The sequence below is a fragment of the Somniosus microcephalus genome, chromosome 6 (assembly GCF_052327205.1).
Source record: "Somniosus microcephalus isolate GS21.2 chromosome 6, FLI_Smic_1.0, whole genome shotgun sequence".
NCBI lineage: Eukaryota > Metazoa > Chordata > Chondrichthyes > Squaliformes > Somniosidae > Somniosus > Somniosus microcephalus.
In genome coordinates, this window is record NC_140992.1 from 132,697,470 (window position 1) to 132,718,492 (window position 21,023).

Genomic DNA, 21,023 nt, shown 5'->3' on the forward strand with positions numbered 1-21,023 from the left:
AGCTATCTTACATTTATGCCCCCTTATTCTGGACTCATCCACAAGTCAAAACAGTTTCTCCACAGCCACCCTATCGAACCCCTTTATAATTTTAAACACCTCTATCAGATCTCCTCTTCTCCAGAGAAAGGAGCCCCAGCCTGTTTTTGTGATAGTCCCATCCTTTCAATTCTGGTAACATCCTTGTAAATCTTTTCTGCACGTTCACCAGTGCTTCGATATCCCTTTGTAGTATAGAGACCAGAACTGCACCAAGTGTGGGCTAACCAAGGTTCTATATAAATTTAATATTACCTCCCTGCTTTTGTATTCTATTCTCCATAAAAAGAACCTTGTTTGCATTCTTTATGACCTTATCAACTTGTGTTGCTACTTTCAGCAATTTATGTACCTGTATTATCAGATCTCTTTGCTCCTCTATCCCATTTAGTTTCATACCTTCCAAGAAATTAAGCGGCCTCCTATTCCTCCTACCAGAATGAACCACCTCACACTTTGTGATATTGAATTTAATTCACCATTTATGCACCCACTCTGTGAGCCCAGTTATGTCTTTCTGTATTTTGTTGTAGTCCTCCAATTTGGTATCATCTGCAAATTCCGACATCATACCTCCAATTCCTGAGTCCAAATTTATGTATATGGTAAGCAACAGTGGTCCTAGCACTGACCTCACAGGAGTGCTGCACTGTCCAGATGCCATCTTTTAAGATGAGACATTAAACTGAGGCCCCCTTGTGCCTGCTCAAGTAAACATAAAAGATCCCATAGCACTATTCAAGGAAAAGCAGGGGAGTTTTCCCGGTGTCCTGGTCAACATTTATCCCTCAACCAACATCACCAAAACAGAATTTCTGGTCATTTATCTCATTCCTGTTTACAAGATTTTGCTGTGCGCAAATTGGCTGTCATTACAATAGTGACTACACTTCAAAAGTAATTAATTGGCTGTAAAGCGCTTTGGGATGTCCTGAGGACATGTAAGGTGCTTGATATATACAAGTTCTACCTTGATATTCCCAGAATCACAGTGGATACAGAAATTCACTGGGCTTGATTATTGTATTGTGTGGGAAGGAACGTGAGGAATTGGGTGCTGACACATTCAACAACAACTTGCATTTATTTAGCGCCTTTAACATAATAAAATGACCCAAGGCGTCATCAAACAATATTTTACATCAAGCCACATAAGGAGATATTAGAACAGGTGACCAAAAGCTTGGTCAAAGAGGTAGGTTTAAAGGAGGGTCCTTAAAGAGGAGAGAGAGGTAGAGAATTGAGGTTTAGGGAGGGAATTCTAGAGTTCAGGGCCTAAGCAGCTTAAGTTATGGCCACCAATGGTGGAGCAATTAAAATCGGGGATGCACAAGAGGCCAGAATTGGAGGAGCGTAGATATCTCGGAGGGTTGATGGGCTCGAGGAGATTACAGAGACAGGGAAGGGCGAGGTCATGGAGGGATTTGAAAACCAGGATGAGAATTTTTAAATCGAGGCGTTGCCGGGCCACATTCCAATGTAGGTCACAGCAAGCACAGGGGTGATGGGTGAACAGGACCTGGTGTGAGTTAGGGTATGGACGGCAGAGTTTTAGATGAGCTCAAGTCTATGGAGGGTGGAAGAGGGGAGGCTGGCCAGAAGCGTATTGGAATAGTCAAGTCTAGAGGTAACAAAGGCATGGATGAGGGTTTGAGCAGCAGATGAGCTGAGGCAGGGGCGGATACGAGCGATGTTACGGAGGTGGAGGTAGGCGGTGTTGGTGATGGAGCGGATATGGGGTCGGAAGCTCATCTCGGGATCAGATAGGACACCAAAGTTGCGCAGGGTCTGGTTCAACCTCAGACAGATGCCGGGGAGAGGGATGGAATCGGTGGCTAAGGAGCGGAGTTTGTGGCGGAGAATGAAGACAATGGCTTCGGTCTTCCCAATATTCAGTTGGAGAAAATTTCTGCTCATCCAAAACTGGGTGTTGGACAAGCAGCATGATACATCAGAGGCAGTGGAGGGGTTGAGAGAGGTGGTGGTGAGATAGATCTGGGTGTCGCCAGCTTACACGTGGAATCTGACGTGTTTTCGGATGATGTTGCCAAGAGGCAGCATGTAGATGAGAAATAGAAAGGGGCCAAGGATAGATCCTTAGGGGACTCCAGAGATAACGGCGCGGGAGCAGGAAGAGAAGCCAATTCAGGTGATTCTCTGGCAACGACTGGATAGATAGGAATGGAACCAGGCGAGGGCAGTCCCACTCAGCTGGACAATGGAGTAGAGGTGTTGGAGGAGGATGTTTTGGTCAATCATGTCAAAGGGTTCAGACAGATTGAGAAGGACGAGGAGGGATAGTTTACCACAGTCACCGTCACATAGCATGATATTTGTGACTTTGATAAGGGCCATTTCAGTGCTGTGGCAGGGGCAGAAGCCTGATTGGAGGGGTTCAAACATGGAGTTGCAGCAAAGATGGGCACGGATTTGGGAGGCGGCAACACATTCAAGGATTTTGGAGAGGAATGAGAGGTTGGAGATGGGGCTGTAGTTTGCAAGGACAGAGGGGTCAAGGATAGGTTTTTTGAGGAGGGGATGATGACGGCAGATTTGAAGGGGAGGGGGAGGAGAGGAGAGGAAACCATCAGCATGGGGTCGAGGAAGAGAAGTTGGGTGGTCAGCAATTTGGTGGGACTAGAGTCGAGGGAGCAGGAGGTGGGTCTCATGGGCAAGATGAGCTCGGAGAGGGCATGAGGGGAGAGATAGGAGAGAAACTAGAGAAAGATGCGAGTTTAGGGCTAGGGCAGGGGAGAACCTTAGAGGAAGTTTGGCCCAGTGGGCTAGGGGAAGGAAGGGAAGTGGCAGAGGCAGCTAAACGGATGGTCTCAATCTTAGTGACAAAGAAGTCCATGAGCTCCTCACACTTCTTGTTGGAGGTAAGTGTGGGGGGATAGGGGAGAGGGGTTTAAGAAGACGGTTTGTAGTGGAGAAGAGATGCCGGGGGTTATCTTTGCATTCCAGGATGATGCTGGAATAATGAGCAGTTTTGGCAGAGGAGAGCAGGACCTGATAGTACTTTGTGGTCCAGTCAGATCTGGCGATGAATGGCCAAACCAGTTGTCCGAAAGAAATGTTCAAGTTGGCATCCCTTGGACTTAAGGGAGCGAAGGTGAGGGTACCAAGGGGAACGGCCAAGGTGACAGAGAGTAATGGTTTTAACGGGGACTAGGGCATCAGCGGGAGAGATGAGGGTATGACTGAGCACATCAGTAGCTGCAGAAATGTCATGGTGAATGGAGGGCCAAAAGCTGGACAGCCAGGAATTTGAAAGTGCCTTTGGAAGTGACTTGGTGGTGGGGGTGGGGGGGTAGTGGGGGGTGGCAGAGGGTCACTTCTGGAATGTAGACTGATGAATGTCTCCATTCTCTTTCTGGCTGTGAGAATGTGAAGTGAAGTGGGTTTAAGACAGTCTCAAAACAGGGTATTGGGGTTAAATTGTTTCACTCAGAGTGGCTACATGGATGCTTAGTGTGGGAAATGTAAATGTAAATGTAATGGAGGTACAAGAGAGAGCATGCTTCTGAGACTGCAGTAGAAGCCCATTGTTGAAGTGGTTTTTCCCTCCCAGGACTCTATGAAGAGATCCATAGGATGTAGCCTACTGGCCTAGATGACTATTTCTAGGTGACTATGCTTATCTCTTATGATTAAATCTATCTGATAATCTGAGTACATAGAGGCATTGTCTGTTGTTCTCTCCAGTTTTGTTTATACCTTGGAAATTCAGATTGCCCAGATGTAGAATAGCAGCCAATAGTTTGTTGATTTCCCACTGCTCATTGTCTGAGAACATCAGGATTTTCATGGCTGAGCAAACATCAGCATATTGCCTTATATCGTCATGTCCATCACAACTTGTACAGTTACCCTGTAAGAACAAAGTCACATGCAACTGACTTTACATGATTGCCCTAAATAATAACCATATTACAATGGGATTGACAAGAGAATTTCTACCGTTTCATAAACATCTTCCTACAATCTCCAACCAACCATTGGTTTTATTGGACCAGATGGGCAATTCCATTCTAAAAGTGATACACATCTATTTTACTCAATTTATATTATACTAGCTGGAGTGCCTGGCGGTGCCGAGGCTTTTTTGAGGGCATGTTGTTGTTGGAAGAGAGAGAGCGAGCGACTGGGGGGAAGAGAGAGAGCGAGCGACTGGGGGGGAAGAGAGAGAGCGAGCGACGGGGGGGGAAGAGAGAGAGCGAGCGACTGGGGGGGGAAAAGAGAGAGCGAGCGACTGGGGGGGGAAGAGAGAGAGCGAGCGACTGGGGGGGAAGAGAGAGAGCGAGCGACTGGGGGGGAAGAGAGAGAGAGAGCGACTGGGGGGGGAAGAGAGAGAGAGAGCGACTGGGAGGGAAGAGAGAGAGAGAGCGACTGGGGGGGAAGAGAGAGAGAGAGCGACTGGGGGGAAGAGAGAGAGCGACTGGGGGGAAGAGAGAGAGAGAGCGACTGGGGGGGAAGAGAGAGAGAGAGCGACTGGAGGGAAGAGAGAGAGAGAGCGACTGGGGGGGAAGAGAGAGAGAGAGCGACTGGGGGGAAGAGAGAGAGCGACTGGGGGGGAAGAGAGAGAGCGACTGGGGGGAAGAGAGAGAGCGACTGGGGGGAAGAGAGAGAGCGACTGGGGGGAAGAGAGAGAGCGACTGGGGGGGAAGAGAGAGGGCGACTGGGGGGAAGAGAGAGAGCGACTGGGGGGGAAGAGAGAGAGTGACTGGGGGGAAGAGAGAGAGCGACTGGGGGGGAAGAGAGAGAGCGACTGGGGGGGAAGAGAGAGAGCGACTGGGGGGGAAGAGAGAGAGCGACTGGGGGAAGAGAGAGAGCGACTGGGGGGGAAGAGAGAGAGCGACTGGTGGGGAAGAGAGAGAGCGACTGGGGGGGAAGAGAGAGAGCGACTGGGGGGAAGAGAGAGAGCGAATGGGGGGAAGAGAGAGAGCGACTGGGGGAAGAGAGAGAGCGACGGGAGAAGAGAGAGAGCGATGGGAGGAAGAGAGAGAGCGACTGGGGGGAAGAGAGAGAGCGACTGGGGGAAGAGAGAGAGCGACTGGGGGGAAGAGAGAGAGCGACTGGGGGGAAGAGAGTGAGCGACTGGGGGAAGAGAGAGAGCGACTGGGGGAAGAGAGAGAGCGACGGGGGAAGAGAGAGAGCGGCTGCGGGGGAAGAGAGAAAGCGACTGGGGGGGAAGAGATGAGAGCGACTGGGGGGTAAGAGAGAGAGCGACTGGGGGTAAGAGAGAGAGCGACTGGGGGGGAAGAGAGAGAGCGACTGGGGAGGAAGAGAGAGAGCAACTGGGGGGAAGAGAGAGAGCGACTGGGGGGAAGAGAGAGAGCGACGGGGGGAAGAGAGAGAGCGACTGGGGGAAGAGAGAGAGCGACTGGGGGGGAGAGAGAGCGCGACTGGGGGCAAGGGGAGGGGGAGGGGGAGGAGGGGGAAGGGGAGGGGGGGTGGGGAGAGGGAGGGGGGAGGGGGGAGGAGGGGGTGGAGGAGAGGAGGGGAGGGGGGAGGAGGGGAGGGGGAGGGGGGAGGAGGGGGGAGGGAGGAGGAAGGGGAGGGGAGGAAGGGGAGGGAGAGGAAGGGAGGGGGAGGAGGAAGGGGGAGGAAGGGGAGGGTGAGGAAGGGAGGGGAGGGGGGAGGAAGGGAGGGAAGGGGGAGGAAGGGGCGGGGAGGGGGGAGGAAGGGGAGGGGGTAGGAAGGGGAGGAAGGGGGGGAAGGGAGGGGGAGGGGGCGGAAGGGGGGGAAGGGGAGGGGGGAGGGGGGGAGGGGGAGGGGGAGGGGAGGGAGGGCAGGGGGGGAGGGAGGGGAGGGGGAGAGGGGAGTGGGAGAGGAGGGGAGGGTGAGAGGGGAGGGGAGGGGGAGAGGGGAGGGGAGGGGAGGGGGAGAGGGGAGGGGTGGTGGAGGTGGGGGAAGGGGGCGGGGAGAAAGGGAGTGGGGGAGCCAGCAGACCCTCTCCCTTCTGCCGGCGATGGCTTCGCTGAGATCCGTGCCACCCCCACACACTGACATGCCGAGTGCAGCGCCCCGGTGAGCCCGAGCCCCGCCCTCCCCGAGGCCGGGCCTGAGATGGCCGATTGCGGCTGGCCGGGCCCGGTTGCCTTGGTAACCCTCCTCCCCTCTCCGCCTCCCGATCTCCGGGCCTGGGGCCTGAGCGGCCGATTGCGGCTGGCGAGCCCGGTTGCCGGGGTAACCCTCTCCGCTCCCCCTCCCCTCCCGAGCCCCCGCCCCCCGCCCGAATGAACCGCGAGGAGCTTGCAGTGAGCCCAGCCAGCCTTTACCAAGATGGCTGGCCGCTGGTTCAGAACCGGGCCCAGTGGGGGGTGGTGGGGGGCGGGGAGGAGCTTGCCACAAAACAATTGCCTAGGGTCCAGCATGGCTGGCAACAGACGCCCAGGCTTCGAGGCCTACCTGCAAAAACGGGGAAAGGTAGGAAAATTAATGAGATTAGATAAAAGATTTATAAAGTAATTAACTTTTTTTAAAAACAATATGTGTTTTAAAAGCAACTTTTTTTTTTAAAGACGCAGAAAGCGGGAAAAAGAAATGAAAAGTTTGGAATCAAGATGGCGGCGACTCACCTCGGTTCAGAATGATAAGGCCCGCCCACACACGCACCGATTGGTCAACCGTCAGGTCACCGAAGCATAGGATTAGTCAATCGTCCCGTCACTTGACTCTAGGAGTGCCCGCCCGCACGCGCCAGGAACCTGCCCCCGCCACGCAGCGATTGGTCGACCGTCGGGTCGCTCGACCGTACAATTGGTCGACCTCGACGTCACTCTATTGCTAATGAGCGGATAATGAGATGCTAATGAGCGGAATTTTGAAAGTTTTTTGGATACCGCGGCCGCAATTTTTGTCTCGCCGAAACGTAAATACGCTTACGACCGTTCCGGAATCGTAAGCTTTCTTTTGATGTAACGCACGTGCAGGTACGCTCTACAACTTTAGAGTGTATAGCCGGACAGACACACCGAAGGACAGACAGACAGACAGACAGACAGATGTATCCTTTTATATATATAGATGGACGCGTCACAATCTGCATATTATTGATCAAGGAACAAGACAAGAATCTGTCAATCTTTGAAAGCATCCTATTTAAACAAGAGACTATCTGATTTTGGAGGAGTCCCGTTTAAACAACAGATTAATTTTGGAGCAGTCCCATTTACACAGATTAATTTTGGAGGAGCCCCTTTTAAACAGAAGATTAATTTTGGAGGAGTCCCATTTAAACAGAAGATTAATTTTGGAGGAGTCCCTTTTAAACAGAAGATTAATTTTGGAGGAGTCCCATTTAAACAACAGATTAATTTTGGAGCAGTCCCATTTACACAGAAGATTAATTTTGGAGGAGTCCCTTTTCTTTCAGAGCAAGAGGGTCAATTTGTTGTTGCATCTGTAACTCTAATCAGCTCATTACTTCTGTCCTATTACAAGTTCAATTTAACGTCCTTTGTCCACAAGATTCTACACTATTAAGGTTTTGATCCTTGACAGAGTTTAGGATCCAATGAGTAAGTATTAGGAGGGATAACAAGACAGATTTTGAATCTTATGTGTATGATACATACATAGAAATAAGTGTAGAGACCGTTTCCATGGATCTGAACTGGTATTATTATTAGCGTTGTATGGTTTTGTTTAGCAATAGAGGCAGTATGTGTTCTGATACAATATGTCTCACCATGGTCAGATAGTCATACTCATGTGTTGTGCCTAAACTGAGGAGTTTCTTCTGCTCTGTGTTCATCCCCATCAGAATACTGTAGAATATGTGGTAGTTTCTCTCAGCTGGAGCCTGGGTAGAGCACAGAAAGCGATACAGAGAACAGCAATCAATAAAAGGACGTACAGCTGCGAGTCTGGATACCAACCAAGAGCACTTTGCTGTACAAGTGCTTACCTGTTAAGAGGACAGCCCTCAAAGGGTTAGTCTCTACTTGCCATTTCCTCATTGAGCACAACACCACCCCAGGGGTTAGCCTCCATTCAAAACCTCCCCCAGAGGGCTTAGCCTCTGCTCAACAAGAGAAAAAGCAGTCAATGGAAGTCAAAGTAACGCCTCCACTGCATTTCTACACACCAGAGACTCGACAGCAATCAGCCATTATGCAGCACACTGTGTACCCGTGATGTGGTTACAGCTCTCTGCTGGAAGACCAGTTCATTGACCAGATTCATCTAGAGCCAAGGCAGCTGGCCTTCTCAGGGTTGACCCAATTCCCCAACGTGCAGGGCATTATCAAACACCCCCACAGCGTGACTCCTTATAACCCAGGGCCTTGTATGAATTGGAAAGGCTTCCTGCCATTCCTTGACTTTGCAGATGGTGCACTACGACCATGCATGTCAAAACATGTTACATGCTAAGGCAGTCCAAGGTAACCCAACTGTGAAAGGGAAGATCTCATGGAAGACTGGCTCCTAGCAGCCAAGGAATCTCTGCTACAACCATGGCTGATGACCTCTCTGGTGAATCTGCAGGAAAGATAAGGAATCATCAAATATTACCGCACAGAAACAGACCATTTGGCCGAAGTGTATGCCGTTTTTCTCCATGTGAGCCATGCAGTCTAATCCCACTCTCCTGTTTGTCCCCGAACCCTTTAGTATTCCTCTTTTTCAAGCTAATTCCCTTGTCAAAGAAGAATGGACGGGCCAGATGAGAGCCAGTGTTCTCACTGAGTAAGCTCTCTAAAGTTTGCATAACTGGGATGGGGCACAGCCATATTGTGAAACTTGCTAAAATTGTGAGTGTGATGAATACTTAATAAGATCGCAGTCAGGAGAGGCCTGGAAGTGGAGGAGCTGAGAGGAAGCAGAAAGTGGGGGTTGCGGGGGGGGGCGGGAGACAACAGGACAATGAGGGAGAAGCAACAGCTGGAGCAGCAAGTTGACAATGGGGCGCAGGAGTCATCTGAGCTGCCTCCTTTCAGGGAGGCCTCTCAATAGTTGAAAGTCTTTTATTTGCATTTTTTCCCCTGTTTCTTCAGAATAATACATCTCCCACCTTTGAAACAGTCAAATTTCCATTTTCTTTGAAGCTTTTTGTGAAAGAAACATAGAAACATAGAAGATAGGAGCAGGAGTAGGCCATTCGGCCCCTCGAGCCTGCTCCACCATTCAATGAGATCATGGCTGATCATCCAAATTCAGTACCCTGTCCCTGCCTTCTCTCCATATCCCTTGATCCCTTTAGCCTTAAGAAATATATCCAACTCCTTCTTGAATATATTTAATGAATTGGCCTCTACTGCCTTCTTTGGTAGAGAATTCCACAGGTTCACCACTCTCTGGGTGAAGAAATTCCTCCTCATCTCTGTCCTAAATGGCTTACTCCTTATCATTAGACTGTGACCCCTGGATCTGGAATCCCCGACCATCGGGAACATCCTTCCAGCATCTAGTCTGTCTAGTCCTGTTAGAATTTTATAAGTTTCGATGAGATCCCCTCTCATTCTTCTAAACTCCAGCAAGTACAGGCCCAATCGACCCAATCTCTCCTCATACGTCATTCCTACCATCCCAGGTATTAGCCTGGTGAATCTTCGCTGCACTCCTTCCATGGCAAGAACATCCTTCCTCAGATAAGGCGACCAAAACTGCACACAATACTCAAGATGTGGTCTCACCAAGGCCCTGTACAACTGCAGCAAGACATCCTTGTTCCTGTACTCAAACCCTCTCGCTACGAAGGCCAACATACCATTTGCCTTCTTAACCGCCTGCTGCACCTGCATGCTTACTTTCAGCGACTGGTGCACAAGGACGCCCAGGTCTCGTTGCACTTCCCCTTCTCCCAATCTATTGCCATTCAGATAATAATCTGCCTTCCTGTTTTTGACACCAAAGTGGATAACCTCGCATTTATCCACGTTATATTGCATCTGCCATGCTTCTGCCCAATCACCCAACCTGTCCAAATCATACTGGAGTTTCTCGGCATCCTCCTCACAGCACACACAACTACCCAGCTTTGTGTCGTCTGCAAACTTGGAGATATTACATCTAGTTCCCTCGTCCAGATCATTAATATATATTGTGAATAGGTGGGGTCCAAGGACCGATCCCTGCGGTACCCCACTAGTCACTGCCTGCCACTCGGAAAAAGAGACGTTTATTCCAACTCTTTGCTTTCTGTCTGCCAACCAGTTCTCTATCCAAGTTAATACCTTGCCCCCAATCCCACGTGCCTTAATTTTACACGCTAATCTCTTATGTGGGACCTTATCGAAAGCCTTTTGAAAATCCAAATACACCACATCCACTGGTTCTCCCTTATCTATTTTACCAGTTACATCCTCAAAAAATTCCAGTAGATTAGTCAAGCACGATTTACCTTTTGTAAATCCATGTTGACTTTGTCCGATCCTGTCACTGTTTTCCAAGTGCTCTGCTATTACATCCTTTATAATGGACTCTAGCATTTTCCCCACTACCGATGTCAGGCTTACCGGTCTGTAATTCCCCGTTTTCTCTCTACCACCCTTTTTGAACAGTGGGGTAACATTAGCTACCCTCCAATCCATGGGTACTGTTCCAGAGTCTATTGAATTTTGGAAGATGACCAGCAATGCATCTACTATTTCTAGGGCCACTTCCTTAAGTACCCTAGGATGTAGATTATCAGGCCCTGGGGAATTATCGGCCCTCAATCCCATCAATATCCCTAACACCATTTCCCTACAAATACTGATTTCTATCAGTTCCTCCCTTTCATTAGACCCTATGTTCCCTGACATCTTTGGGAAGTTATTTGTGTCCTCCTTTGTGAAGACAGAACCAAAGTATGTATTTAATTGTTCTGCCATTTCCTTGTTCCCCACCACAAATTCCCCTGATTCTGACTGCAAGGGACCTATGCTTGACTTCACCAATCTTTTTCTCTTCACATATCTATAAAAGCTTTTACAGTCAGTTTTTATGTTCCCTGAAAGCTTACTCTCATACTCTATTTTCCCCCTCTTAATTAATCCCTTTGTCCTCCTTTGTTGTATCCTAAACTGCTCCCAATCCTCAGGTTTACTGCTTTTTCTGGCCAATTTATATGTCCTCTGCTTGGATCTTATGCTATCCCTAATTTCCCTTGTTAGCCACGGTTGAGTCACCTTTTTTGTTTTATTTTTATGCCAAACTGGGATGAACAAATTCTGTAGTTCATCCATGCGATCTTTGAATGTTTGCCATTGCCCATCCACCGTCAACCCTTTGAGTGACATTCCCCAATCAATCCTACCCAACTCGCACCTCATACCATCGTAGTCTCCTTTATTTAAATTCAGGACCCTAGTCTTTGAGTCAACTATTTCACTCTCCATCTTAATGAAGAATTCTATCATATTATGATCGCTCCTCCCCAATGGGCCTCACACAACAAGATTTCTAATTAATCCTTTCTCATTACATAATACCCAGTCTAAGATGGCCTGATCTCTAGTTGGTTCCTCGACATATTGGTTCAGGAAACTATCCCGTATACACTCCATTAATTCCTCCTCCACAGTATTGTTACTAAGTTGGTTAGCCCAATCTATATGTAGGTTAAAGTCACCCATGATAACTGCTGTGCCCTTATTGCACGCTTCTCTAATTTCCCATTTAATGCCATCCCCGACCTCCGCATTACTGTTTGGAGGTCTATATACCATTCCCACTAACGTTTTCTGCCCCTTAGTATTTCTCAGTTCTACCCATACAGATTCCACATCATCAGAGCTAATATCCTTCCTTTCAATTGTGTTAATTCCCTCTTTAACCAGCAATGCTACCCCACCTCCTTTTCCTTTTTGCCTATCTTTCCTGAATATTGAATACCCCTGGATGTTGAGTTCCCAGCCTTGGCCACCCTGGAGCCATGTTTCCGTAATCCCAATCATATCATATTCGTTTACCTCTATTTGCGCAGCTAATTCATCCACCTTACTACGAATGCTCCTCGCATTAAGACACAAAGCCTTCAGGCTTGTTTTTTTAATGCTCTTAGATCTTTTAGAATTATTATTTACTGTGGCCATGTTTGATTTAAACCCTTGATTTCTCTGCCTGCCACTTTTGTTTTTCTCCTTCCTGTCTTTTGCTTTTATCCTTGTTTCCCTTTCCTCTGTCTCCCCGCTCAGGTTCCCAACCCCCTGCCATTTTAGTTTAAACCCTCCCCCAGAGCATTAGCAAACACTCCCCCTAGGACATCGGTCCCGGCCCTGCCCAGGTGCAAACCGTCCATTTTGTACTGATCCCACCTCCCCCAGAACCGGTTCCAATGTCCCAGGAATTTGAATCCCTCCCCCTTGCACCATTCCTCTAGCCAGGTATTCATCTGAAATATCTTTCTATTTGTACTCTGACTAGCACGTGGCACTGGTAGCAATCCTGAGATTACTACCTTTGAGGTCCTATTTTGTAATTTACCTCCTAACTCCCTATATTCAGCTTTTAGGACCTCATCCCGGTTTTTACCTATATCGTTGGTACCTATATGCACCACGACAACTGGCTGTTCACCCTCCCCTTCCAAAATGTTCTGCAGCCGCTCTGAGACATCCTTGACCCTTGCACCAGGAAGGCAACACACCATCCTGGAGTCTCGTTTGTGGCCGCAGAAATGCCTATCTATTCCCCTTACAATAGAATCCCCTATTACTATAGCTCTACCCCTCTTTTTCCTCCCGTCCTGTGCAGCAGAACCACCCCTGGTGCCAGGAAGTTGGCTGCTGATGCCTTCCCCTGGTAAGCCATCCCCCCCATCAGTATCCAAAGCGGTATATCTGTTTGAGAGGGGGATGGCCACAGTGGACCCCTGCACTACCTGCCTGCGCCTACTACTCTGCCTGTTGGCACCCGTTCCCTTTCTGCCTGTGTCACCTTTACCTGCGGTGTGACCAAGTGATTAAATGTACTATTCACGACGCCTTCAGCATGGATGTGTCTTTATGTATATGTGTGGTTCATAAGTGTTACCTCCTCAATATATGTCTTCCTAGAGTGTTTACAACCATTTGTGAGTCCTCTATTTCTACAATGTGATGGGAATGGGGGCTCTGAGAATCCTCGGGTGTGGTCCCAGCAGTCACACAGGGATCGTGCCTGTTGTAAAGCTGTGCGTGCCACTATCCCCACCGACGGTCACGGGATCAAATGGAAGGGGTCTCCAGCAGAGGGCCTCCAGCAGTGTGGGAGTATATCTGCACCCACCCCACAGAAGACTAAGCAACTAATTAACTGGTTGATTCAGTGCACGGTCTATGGCAGGCTTGTGCCAGCGCAAATTACAAGTTCATGGAATCTTAGAATGAGGCCATCGTGCATGTGCTGGCTCTTTGAAAGAGCTAGTCCCACTCCCCAGCCCTTTCCCCATAGCCCTGCAAATGTTTCCCCTTCAAGGATTTATACTCATGATGCATGAGTTGGACAAGAGGACACCAAGGTGGTTTGATGGACAGGAACTCATTGTAACCAGACACAGGTTAACTTTAACACTTAACGCTAAAGGAGGAAAATAAGACTGACTGTCTGACTCAATGAAAGCACGACTTCATGATATGGACATGTCATGACTCACATTGAGATTGGGCAGAGTGGGGCTCAGGGAGAGTCTAGGCCTGGCCATTGCAAAAAAGGAATTGTCCGTCTTGTTACACCACAGGCAGCTCACCTGTCGGCAGACTCGGGATTTCTCCAGTAAGTACTGCTCGATCTTTGCTCCCTCTATGATCCCATCTTCATTGAAGTAGATATCGATGTATTTCCCAAAGCGACTAGAATTGTCATTTTTTATAGTTTTTGCATTTCCAAAAGCTGTAAAAGAGAATCGCATGAAGGGAGCTGGAGACAAATATTGAAATTAACCAGTACCTGAACACCACACCTAGAGAGACAGTGAGGATCAGTCAGTAACTCAGCACCACACTGAGCGCGACAGTGAGGATCAGTCAGTACATGAACACCACACTGAGAGAGACAGTGAGGATCAGTCAGTAACTCAGCACCACACTGAGCGCGACAGTGAGGATCAGTCAATACATGAACACCACACTGAGAGCAACAGTGAAGATCAGTCAGTATCTGAACACCACAGCGAGAGAGACAGTGAGGATCAGTCAGTAACTCAGCACCACACTGAGCGCGACAGTGAGGATCAGTCAATACATGAACACCACACTGAGAGCAACAGTGAAGATCAGTCAGTATCTGAACACCACAGCGAGAGAGACAGTGAGGATCAGTCAGTATCTCAGCACCACACCGAGAGAGACAGTGAGGATCAGTCAGTACATGAACACCACACTGAGAGAGACAGTGAGGATCAGTCAGTACATGAACACCACACTGAGAGAGACAGTGAGGATCAGTCAGTATCTCAGCACCACATGAGAAAGACAGTGAGGATCAGTCAGTATCTCAGCACCACACCAAGACAGACAGTAAGGATCAGTCAGTACATGAACACCACACAGAGCAACAGTGAAGATCAGTCAGTATCTGAACACCACAGCGAGAGAGACAGTGAGGATCAGTCAGTATCTCAGCACCACACCGAGAGAGACAGTGAGGATCAGTCAGTACATGAACACCACACTGAGAGAGACAGTGAGGATCAGTCAGTACATGAACACCACACAAGAAAGACAGTGAGCATCAGTCAGTATCTCAGCACCACACGAGAAAGACAGTGAGGATCAGTCAGTATCTCAGCACCACACGAGAAAGACAGTGAGGATCAGTCAGTATCTCAGCACCACACGAGAAAGACAGTGAGGATCAGTCAGTATCTCAGCACCACACGAGAAAGACAGTGAGGATCAGTCAGTATCTCAGCACCACACGAGAAAGACAGTGAGGATCAGTCAGTATCTCAGCACCACACGAGAAAGACAGTGAGGATCAGTCAGTATCTCAGCACCACACGAGAAAGACAGTGAGGATCAGTCAGTATCTGAACACCACACTGAGAGAGACAGTGAGGATCAGTCAGTATCTGAACACCACACTGAGAGAGACAGTGAGGATCAGTCAGTATCTCAGCACCACACTGAGAGAGACAGTGAGGATCAGTCAGTATCTGAACACCACACTGAGAGAGACAGTGAGGATCAGTCAGTATCTGAACACCACACCGAGAGAGACAGTGAGGATCAGTCAGTATCTCAGCAACACACCGAGAGAGACAGTGAGGATCAGTCAGTATCTCAGCACCACACCGAGAGAGACAGTGAGGATCAGTCAGTATCTCAGCACCACACTGAGAGAGACAGTGAGGATCAGTCAGTATCTCAGCACCACACGAGAAAGACAGTGAGGATCAGTCAGTATCTCAGCACCACACCGAGAGAGACAGTGAGGATCAGTCAGTATCTGAACACCACAGCGAGACAGACAGTGAGGATCAGTCAGTATCTCAGCACCACACCGAGACAGACAGTGAGGATCAGTCAGTATCTCAGCACCACACGAGAAAGACAGTGAGGATCAGTCAGTATCTCAGCACCACACCGAGAAAGACAGTGAGGATCAGTCAGTATCTGAACACCACAGCGAGAGAGATAGTGAGGATCAGTCAGTATCTGAACCCCACAGCGAGAGAGGTAGTGAGGATCAGTCAGTATCTCAGCACCACACCGAGACAGACAGTGAGGATCAGTCAGTATCTGACCACACCGAGACAGACAGTGAGGATGTCAGTATCTCAGCAGCACACCGAGACAGACAGTGAGGATCAGTCAGTATCTGAACACCACAGCGAGAGAGATAGTGAGGATCAGTCAGTATCTCAGCACCACACCGAGAGACACAGTGGGATCAGTCAGTATCTCAGCACCACACCGAGACAGACAGTGAGGATCAGTCAGTATCTGAACACCACACCGAGACAGACAGTGAGGATCAGTCAGTATCTGAACACCCCACCGAGACAGACAGTGAGGATCAGTCAGTATCTGAACACCACAGCGAGGGAGATAGTGAGGATCAGTCAGTATCTCAGCACCACACCGAGAGAGACACTGGGGATCAGTCAGTATCTCAGCACCACACCGAGACAGATAGTGAGGATCAGTCAGTATCTCAGCACCACACCGAGACAGACAGTGAGGATCAGTCAGTATCTCAGCACCACACCGAGACAGGCAGTGAGGATCAGTCAGTATCTCAGCACCACACCGAGAGAGACTATGTAAATCAATCAGTACCAACACACCACACTTGGAAATGTATAATCCATGGAACTGTACCACCTGTGGGACCGCACCACCTGTGGGACAGCACCACCTGTGGGACAGCACCACCTGTGGGACCGCACCACCTGTGGGACCGCACCACCTGTGGGACAGCACCACCTGTGGGACCGCACCACCTGTGGGACCGCACCACCTGTGGGACCGCACCACCTGTGGAACAGCACCACCTGTGGGACCGCACCACCTGTGGGACAGCACCACCTGTGGGACCGCACCACCTGTGGGACCGCATCACCTGTGGGACCGCACCACCTGTGGGACCGCACCACCTGTGGAACCGCACCACCTGTGGGACCGTACCACCTGTGGGGCCGCACCACCTGTGGGACCGTACCACCTGTGGGACCGCACCACCTGTGGGACCGCACCACCTGTGGGACCGTACCACCTGTGGGACCGCACCACCTGTGGGACCGCACCACCTGTGGGACCACACCACCAGTACGACTGCACCACCTGTACGACTGCACCACCTGTGGGACCGCACCACCTGTACGACTGCACCACCTGTGGGACCACACCACCTGTGGGACCGCACCACCTGTACGACTGCACCACCTGTGGGACCGCACCACCTGTACGACTGCACCACCTGTGGGACCGCACCACCTGTACGACCGCACCACCTGTGGGACCGCACCACCTGTGGGACTGCATCCTAGCACCAGTCAGTGCCTTCAGTACAAGGGGGGGGGGGGCATAAATTGAAGGGAAGGAAAAAAAGTATGATGCACAGATGTGACACTCACTAATCAGTTACAAACAGTATGAAGCTCAGTCAGTGCCCTCACACAGCTATGGTACAGGCAGAGCACAATGTCCTTCCAACTATGAATCCAGCCTCTCTAGACAGAATGGAAATCTCCTTCTACTGGTATAAGCATCCTTGGGCAGCCTCAACCCAGTTCTTTGTGGGTCCACAGCACAAACCCCTCCCCCCATAAATCGACAATTTCAGTCAGACAGAGCAGCTGTGCTGGGAATCGGAACACTTCCCACCAGTGCACTAAGGGGAAGGTTGAGGCAGCCTGGTCCTCGATTTCCTCACAGGTAATCAGCAGGTGCTGAACTGTTTGTGCATTGGAGTGAGACTGACAGATTTTGCTCCTTTTCACTATGTGATCTCACATTCATTACCACGCACACACTCATACAAGAGGACACACGCACATGCACACCCCAGGAACCAATGCAACTGTAGTTACCCATTTGATCACAGAAAGGTATTTAAATATTATAAAGAGCAGTGTGTATATGTGAATAAAGCTGTGGAGTGTTCTGCTTCCAGTGAAAAGCTGCGAGGACAAGAAGTTTCAGGCATTAGTTGACACAGCAATGTTCACAGAATCACAGAATCACAGAAACCCCACAGTGCAGATAGAGGCCATTCGGCCCATCGAGCCTGCACCGACACATATCCCACCCGATCCCCGTAACCCCTACACCAACACATATCCCATTCTATCCCCGTAACCTCACGTATTTAATCCCCCTAACACTAAGGGTCAATTTATCATAGCCAATCAACCTAACCCGCACATCTTTGGACTGTGGGAGGAAACCGGAGCACCCGGAGGAAACCCACGCAAACACGGGGAGAATGTGCAAACTCCACACAGACAGTCACCTGAGGCCAGATTCGAACCCGGGTCCCTGGCGCTGTGAGGCAACAGTGCTAACCACTATGCCACCGTGCTGTTCTGAAAGATCATCACTCAAAACGTATACCAGGCGTGACAAGATCTGGCAGCCAAGGTGAAGCAACCTCAAGGATGTGCCACACCTGGCGCAAGGTTCACTGGGAGCCAAAGTAAGGGCTGCATTAACATTACATATTGTACAGGGGCCTCCAGGAAAGGTACATTTCACAACCAATGAGTTGCAGACGTGTGAAGGAATGGGGAAAATATCAGTTCCAATGTTATAAACATGGTGCCCGCATAGCAGCAATATATGCATCGCTTACATTACACAGACCGACTGTACGGTCTGCTTATGTTGGGTATGCTCCATGTATTGTAACACAATGCAATGCTGTACCAGTTAGAGCAGACGTTGGCCTTCAGTGGTGCTGAGCAACAATAGGCGGGCAGAGGATTCACTCACAACAAGGAAGGCCTCACAGCCACAAAATGAGGCCATTTAACCCATCGTGTCCGCGTTGACTCTTTGCTAGAGCAATCTAACACTAAACCCACTGTCCCAGTGTCTCCCCATAGTCCTGTATCAATCTCAAACTAATCCCACTGTCCCACTCTCTCCCCATAGTCCTGTATCAATCTCAAACTAATTCCACTGCCCCACTCTCTCCCCATAGTCCTGTATCAATCTCAAACTAATCCCACTGTCCCACTCTCTCCCCATAGCCCTGTACAAATCTCAAACTAATCCCACTGTCCCACTCTCTCCCCATAGTCCTGTATCAATCTCAAACTAATCCCACTGTCCCACTCGCTCCCCAGAGCCCTATATCAATCCAACACTAATCCCACTGCCCCACTCTCTCCCCATAGCCCGGTACCAATCCAACACTAATCCCACTGCCCCGCTCTCTCCCCATAGCCCTGTACCAATCCAACACTAATCCCACTGCCCCGCTCTCTCCCCATAGCCCGGTATCAATCCAACACTAATCCCACTGCCCCGCTCTCTCCCCATAGCCCGGTATCAATCCAATACTAATCCCACTGCCCCGCTCTCTCCCCATAGCCCTGTACCAATCCAACACTAATCCCACAGCCCCGCTCTCTCCCCATAGCCCTGTATCAATCCAACACTAACCCCACTGCCCCGCTCTCTCCCCATAGTCCTGTATCAATCCAACACTAATCACACTGCCCCGCTCTCTCCCCATAGCCCTGTACCAATCCAACACTAATCCCACTGCCCTGCTCTCTCCCCATAGCCCTGTATCAATCCAACACTAATCCCACAGCCCCGCTCTCTCCCCATAGTCCTGTATCAATCCAACACTAATCACACTGCCCCGCTCTCTCCCCATAGCCCGGTATCAATCCAACACTAATCACACTGCCCCGCTCTCTCCCCATAGCCCTGTATCAATCCAACACTAATCACACTGCCCCGCTCTCTCCCCGTAGTCTTGTATCAATCCAACACTAATCACACTGCCATGCTCTCTCCCCATAGTCCTGTATCAACCCAACACTAACCCCACTGCCCCACTCTCTCCCATTAGCCCTGTATCAATCCAACACTAATCCCACTGCCCCGCTCTCTCACCATAGCCCTGTACCAATCCAACACTAATCCCACTGCCCCGCTCTCTCCCCATAGCCCGGTATCAATCCAATACTAATCCCACTGCCCCGCTCTCTCCCCATAGCCCTGTATCAATCCAACACTAACCCCACTGCCCCGCTCTCTCCCCATAGTCCTGTATCAATCCAACACTAATCCCACAGCCCCGCTCTCTCCCCGTAGCCCTGTATCAATCCAACACTAATCCCACAGCCCCGCTCTCTCCCCATAGTCCTGTATCAATCCAACACTAATCACACTGCCCCACACTCTCCCCATAGCCCTGTACCAATCCAACACTAACCCCACTGCCCCGCTCTCTCCCCATAGCCCTGTATCAATCCAACACTAACCCCACTGCCCCGCTCTCTCCCCGTAGCCCTGTATCAATCCAACACTAATCCCACTGCCCTGCTCTCTCCCCATAGTCCGGTATCAATCCAACACTAACCCCACTGCCCCGCTCTCTCCCCATAGTCCTGTACCAATCCAACACTAACCCCACTGCCCCGCTCTCTCCCCATAGTCCTGTATCAATCCAACACTAATCACACTGCCCCGCTCTCTCCCCATAGTCCTGTATCAATCCAACACTAATCACACTGCCCTGCTCTCTCCCCATAGCCCTGTATCAATCCAACACTAATCACACTGCCCCGCTCTCTCCCCATAGTCCTGTATCTTCTTCTACTTTAAATATTTATCCAATTTTCCCTTAAAGGATGCAATGGTCTCTGTCTCAACCACTTTCTGTGGTGAAGCAATTCATACGCCAACAACTCTCTACAACCTCTCACCTCACTTTCAGTGACAATTTTAAATTAATGATCTCTCTTCACTGGCTCCCCAACCAGTGTAAATATTCTTTCCCCATTCACCCCATCAAAATGCATCATAATATTAAACACCTCTATTAAATCTCCACTCAGCAGAGTAACAGCGGCCATGTGTTCAGCAAGTGGAAACCCATAACAAGACCCAGGAGTATAGCATATGGAGCAGGGAAGTTTATCTAACTCAACCAATAATATACTAGTAGATCTCGCACAAGAACTCAGCCAAGTTTGGCCACCGTTATAATGCCAATTGTTATTGAGGGACAGTCTCACACAAGCAATGTAAAGCGTTAAACTGTGGGAATCTGAAGTTCCTCAATGCTGGGCAGTGCGGCACTGCAGTATAGCTCTTGTCCATTGAGCTATATTGTGGAATCATAAACCATGGCCTTTTTCTACCCAGTTTTTCCCCTTTCATGTTGTCCTCTCATTAACATCACTCAACCTGAATCAGAATGGTTCCACAGTTGCTGGCAGCCTTCAAGTCTGGATGTAACATGATACAAGTTCTTCCTCTGTGTGTATTATGTCCAGACAGAGCGTTTTGGCAGGCTGTTTAACAATAGCAGCTGTAGGAATCACAGCCGAATCTCATCCAATCCTCACTTGATTCCCTAACACAGCAACATTGTAACATCTCTTCCACTCC

At 49.6% G+C, this 21,023-nt stretch overlaps 1 protein-coding gene across 1 annotated transcript in view; it reads right to left on the minus strand.

Moving 5' to 3' along the window:
• Positions 1–21,023, minus strand: part of LOC147116084 (unconventional myosin-VIIa-like) — a 507,950-nt gene that overhangs the window by 338,018 nt on the left and 148,909 nt on the right. The window contains exons 6-8 of the mRNA XM_085992002.1: positions 13,697–13,839; positions 7,733–7,846; positions 3,757–3,910 (exon numbers count right to left, since the gene is read on the minus strand). Coding sequence (XP_085848128.1) covers positions 3,757–3,910; positions 7,733–7,846; positions 13,697–13,839 — 411 coding nt within the window. The remainder of the gene's footprint in view (positions 1–3,756; positions 3,911–7,732; positions 7,847–13,696; positions 13,840–21,023) is intronic.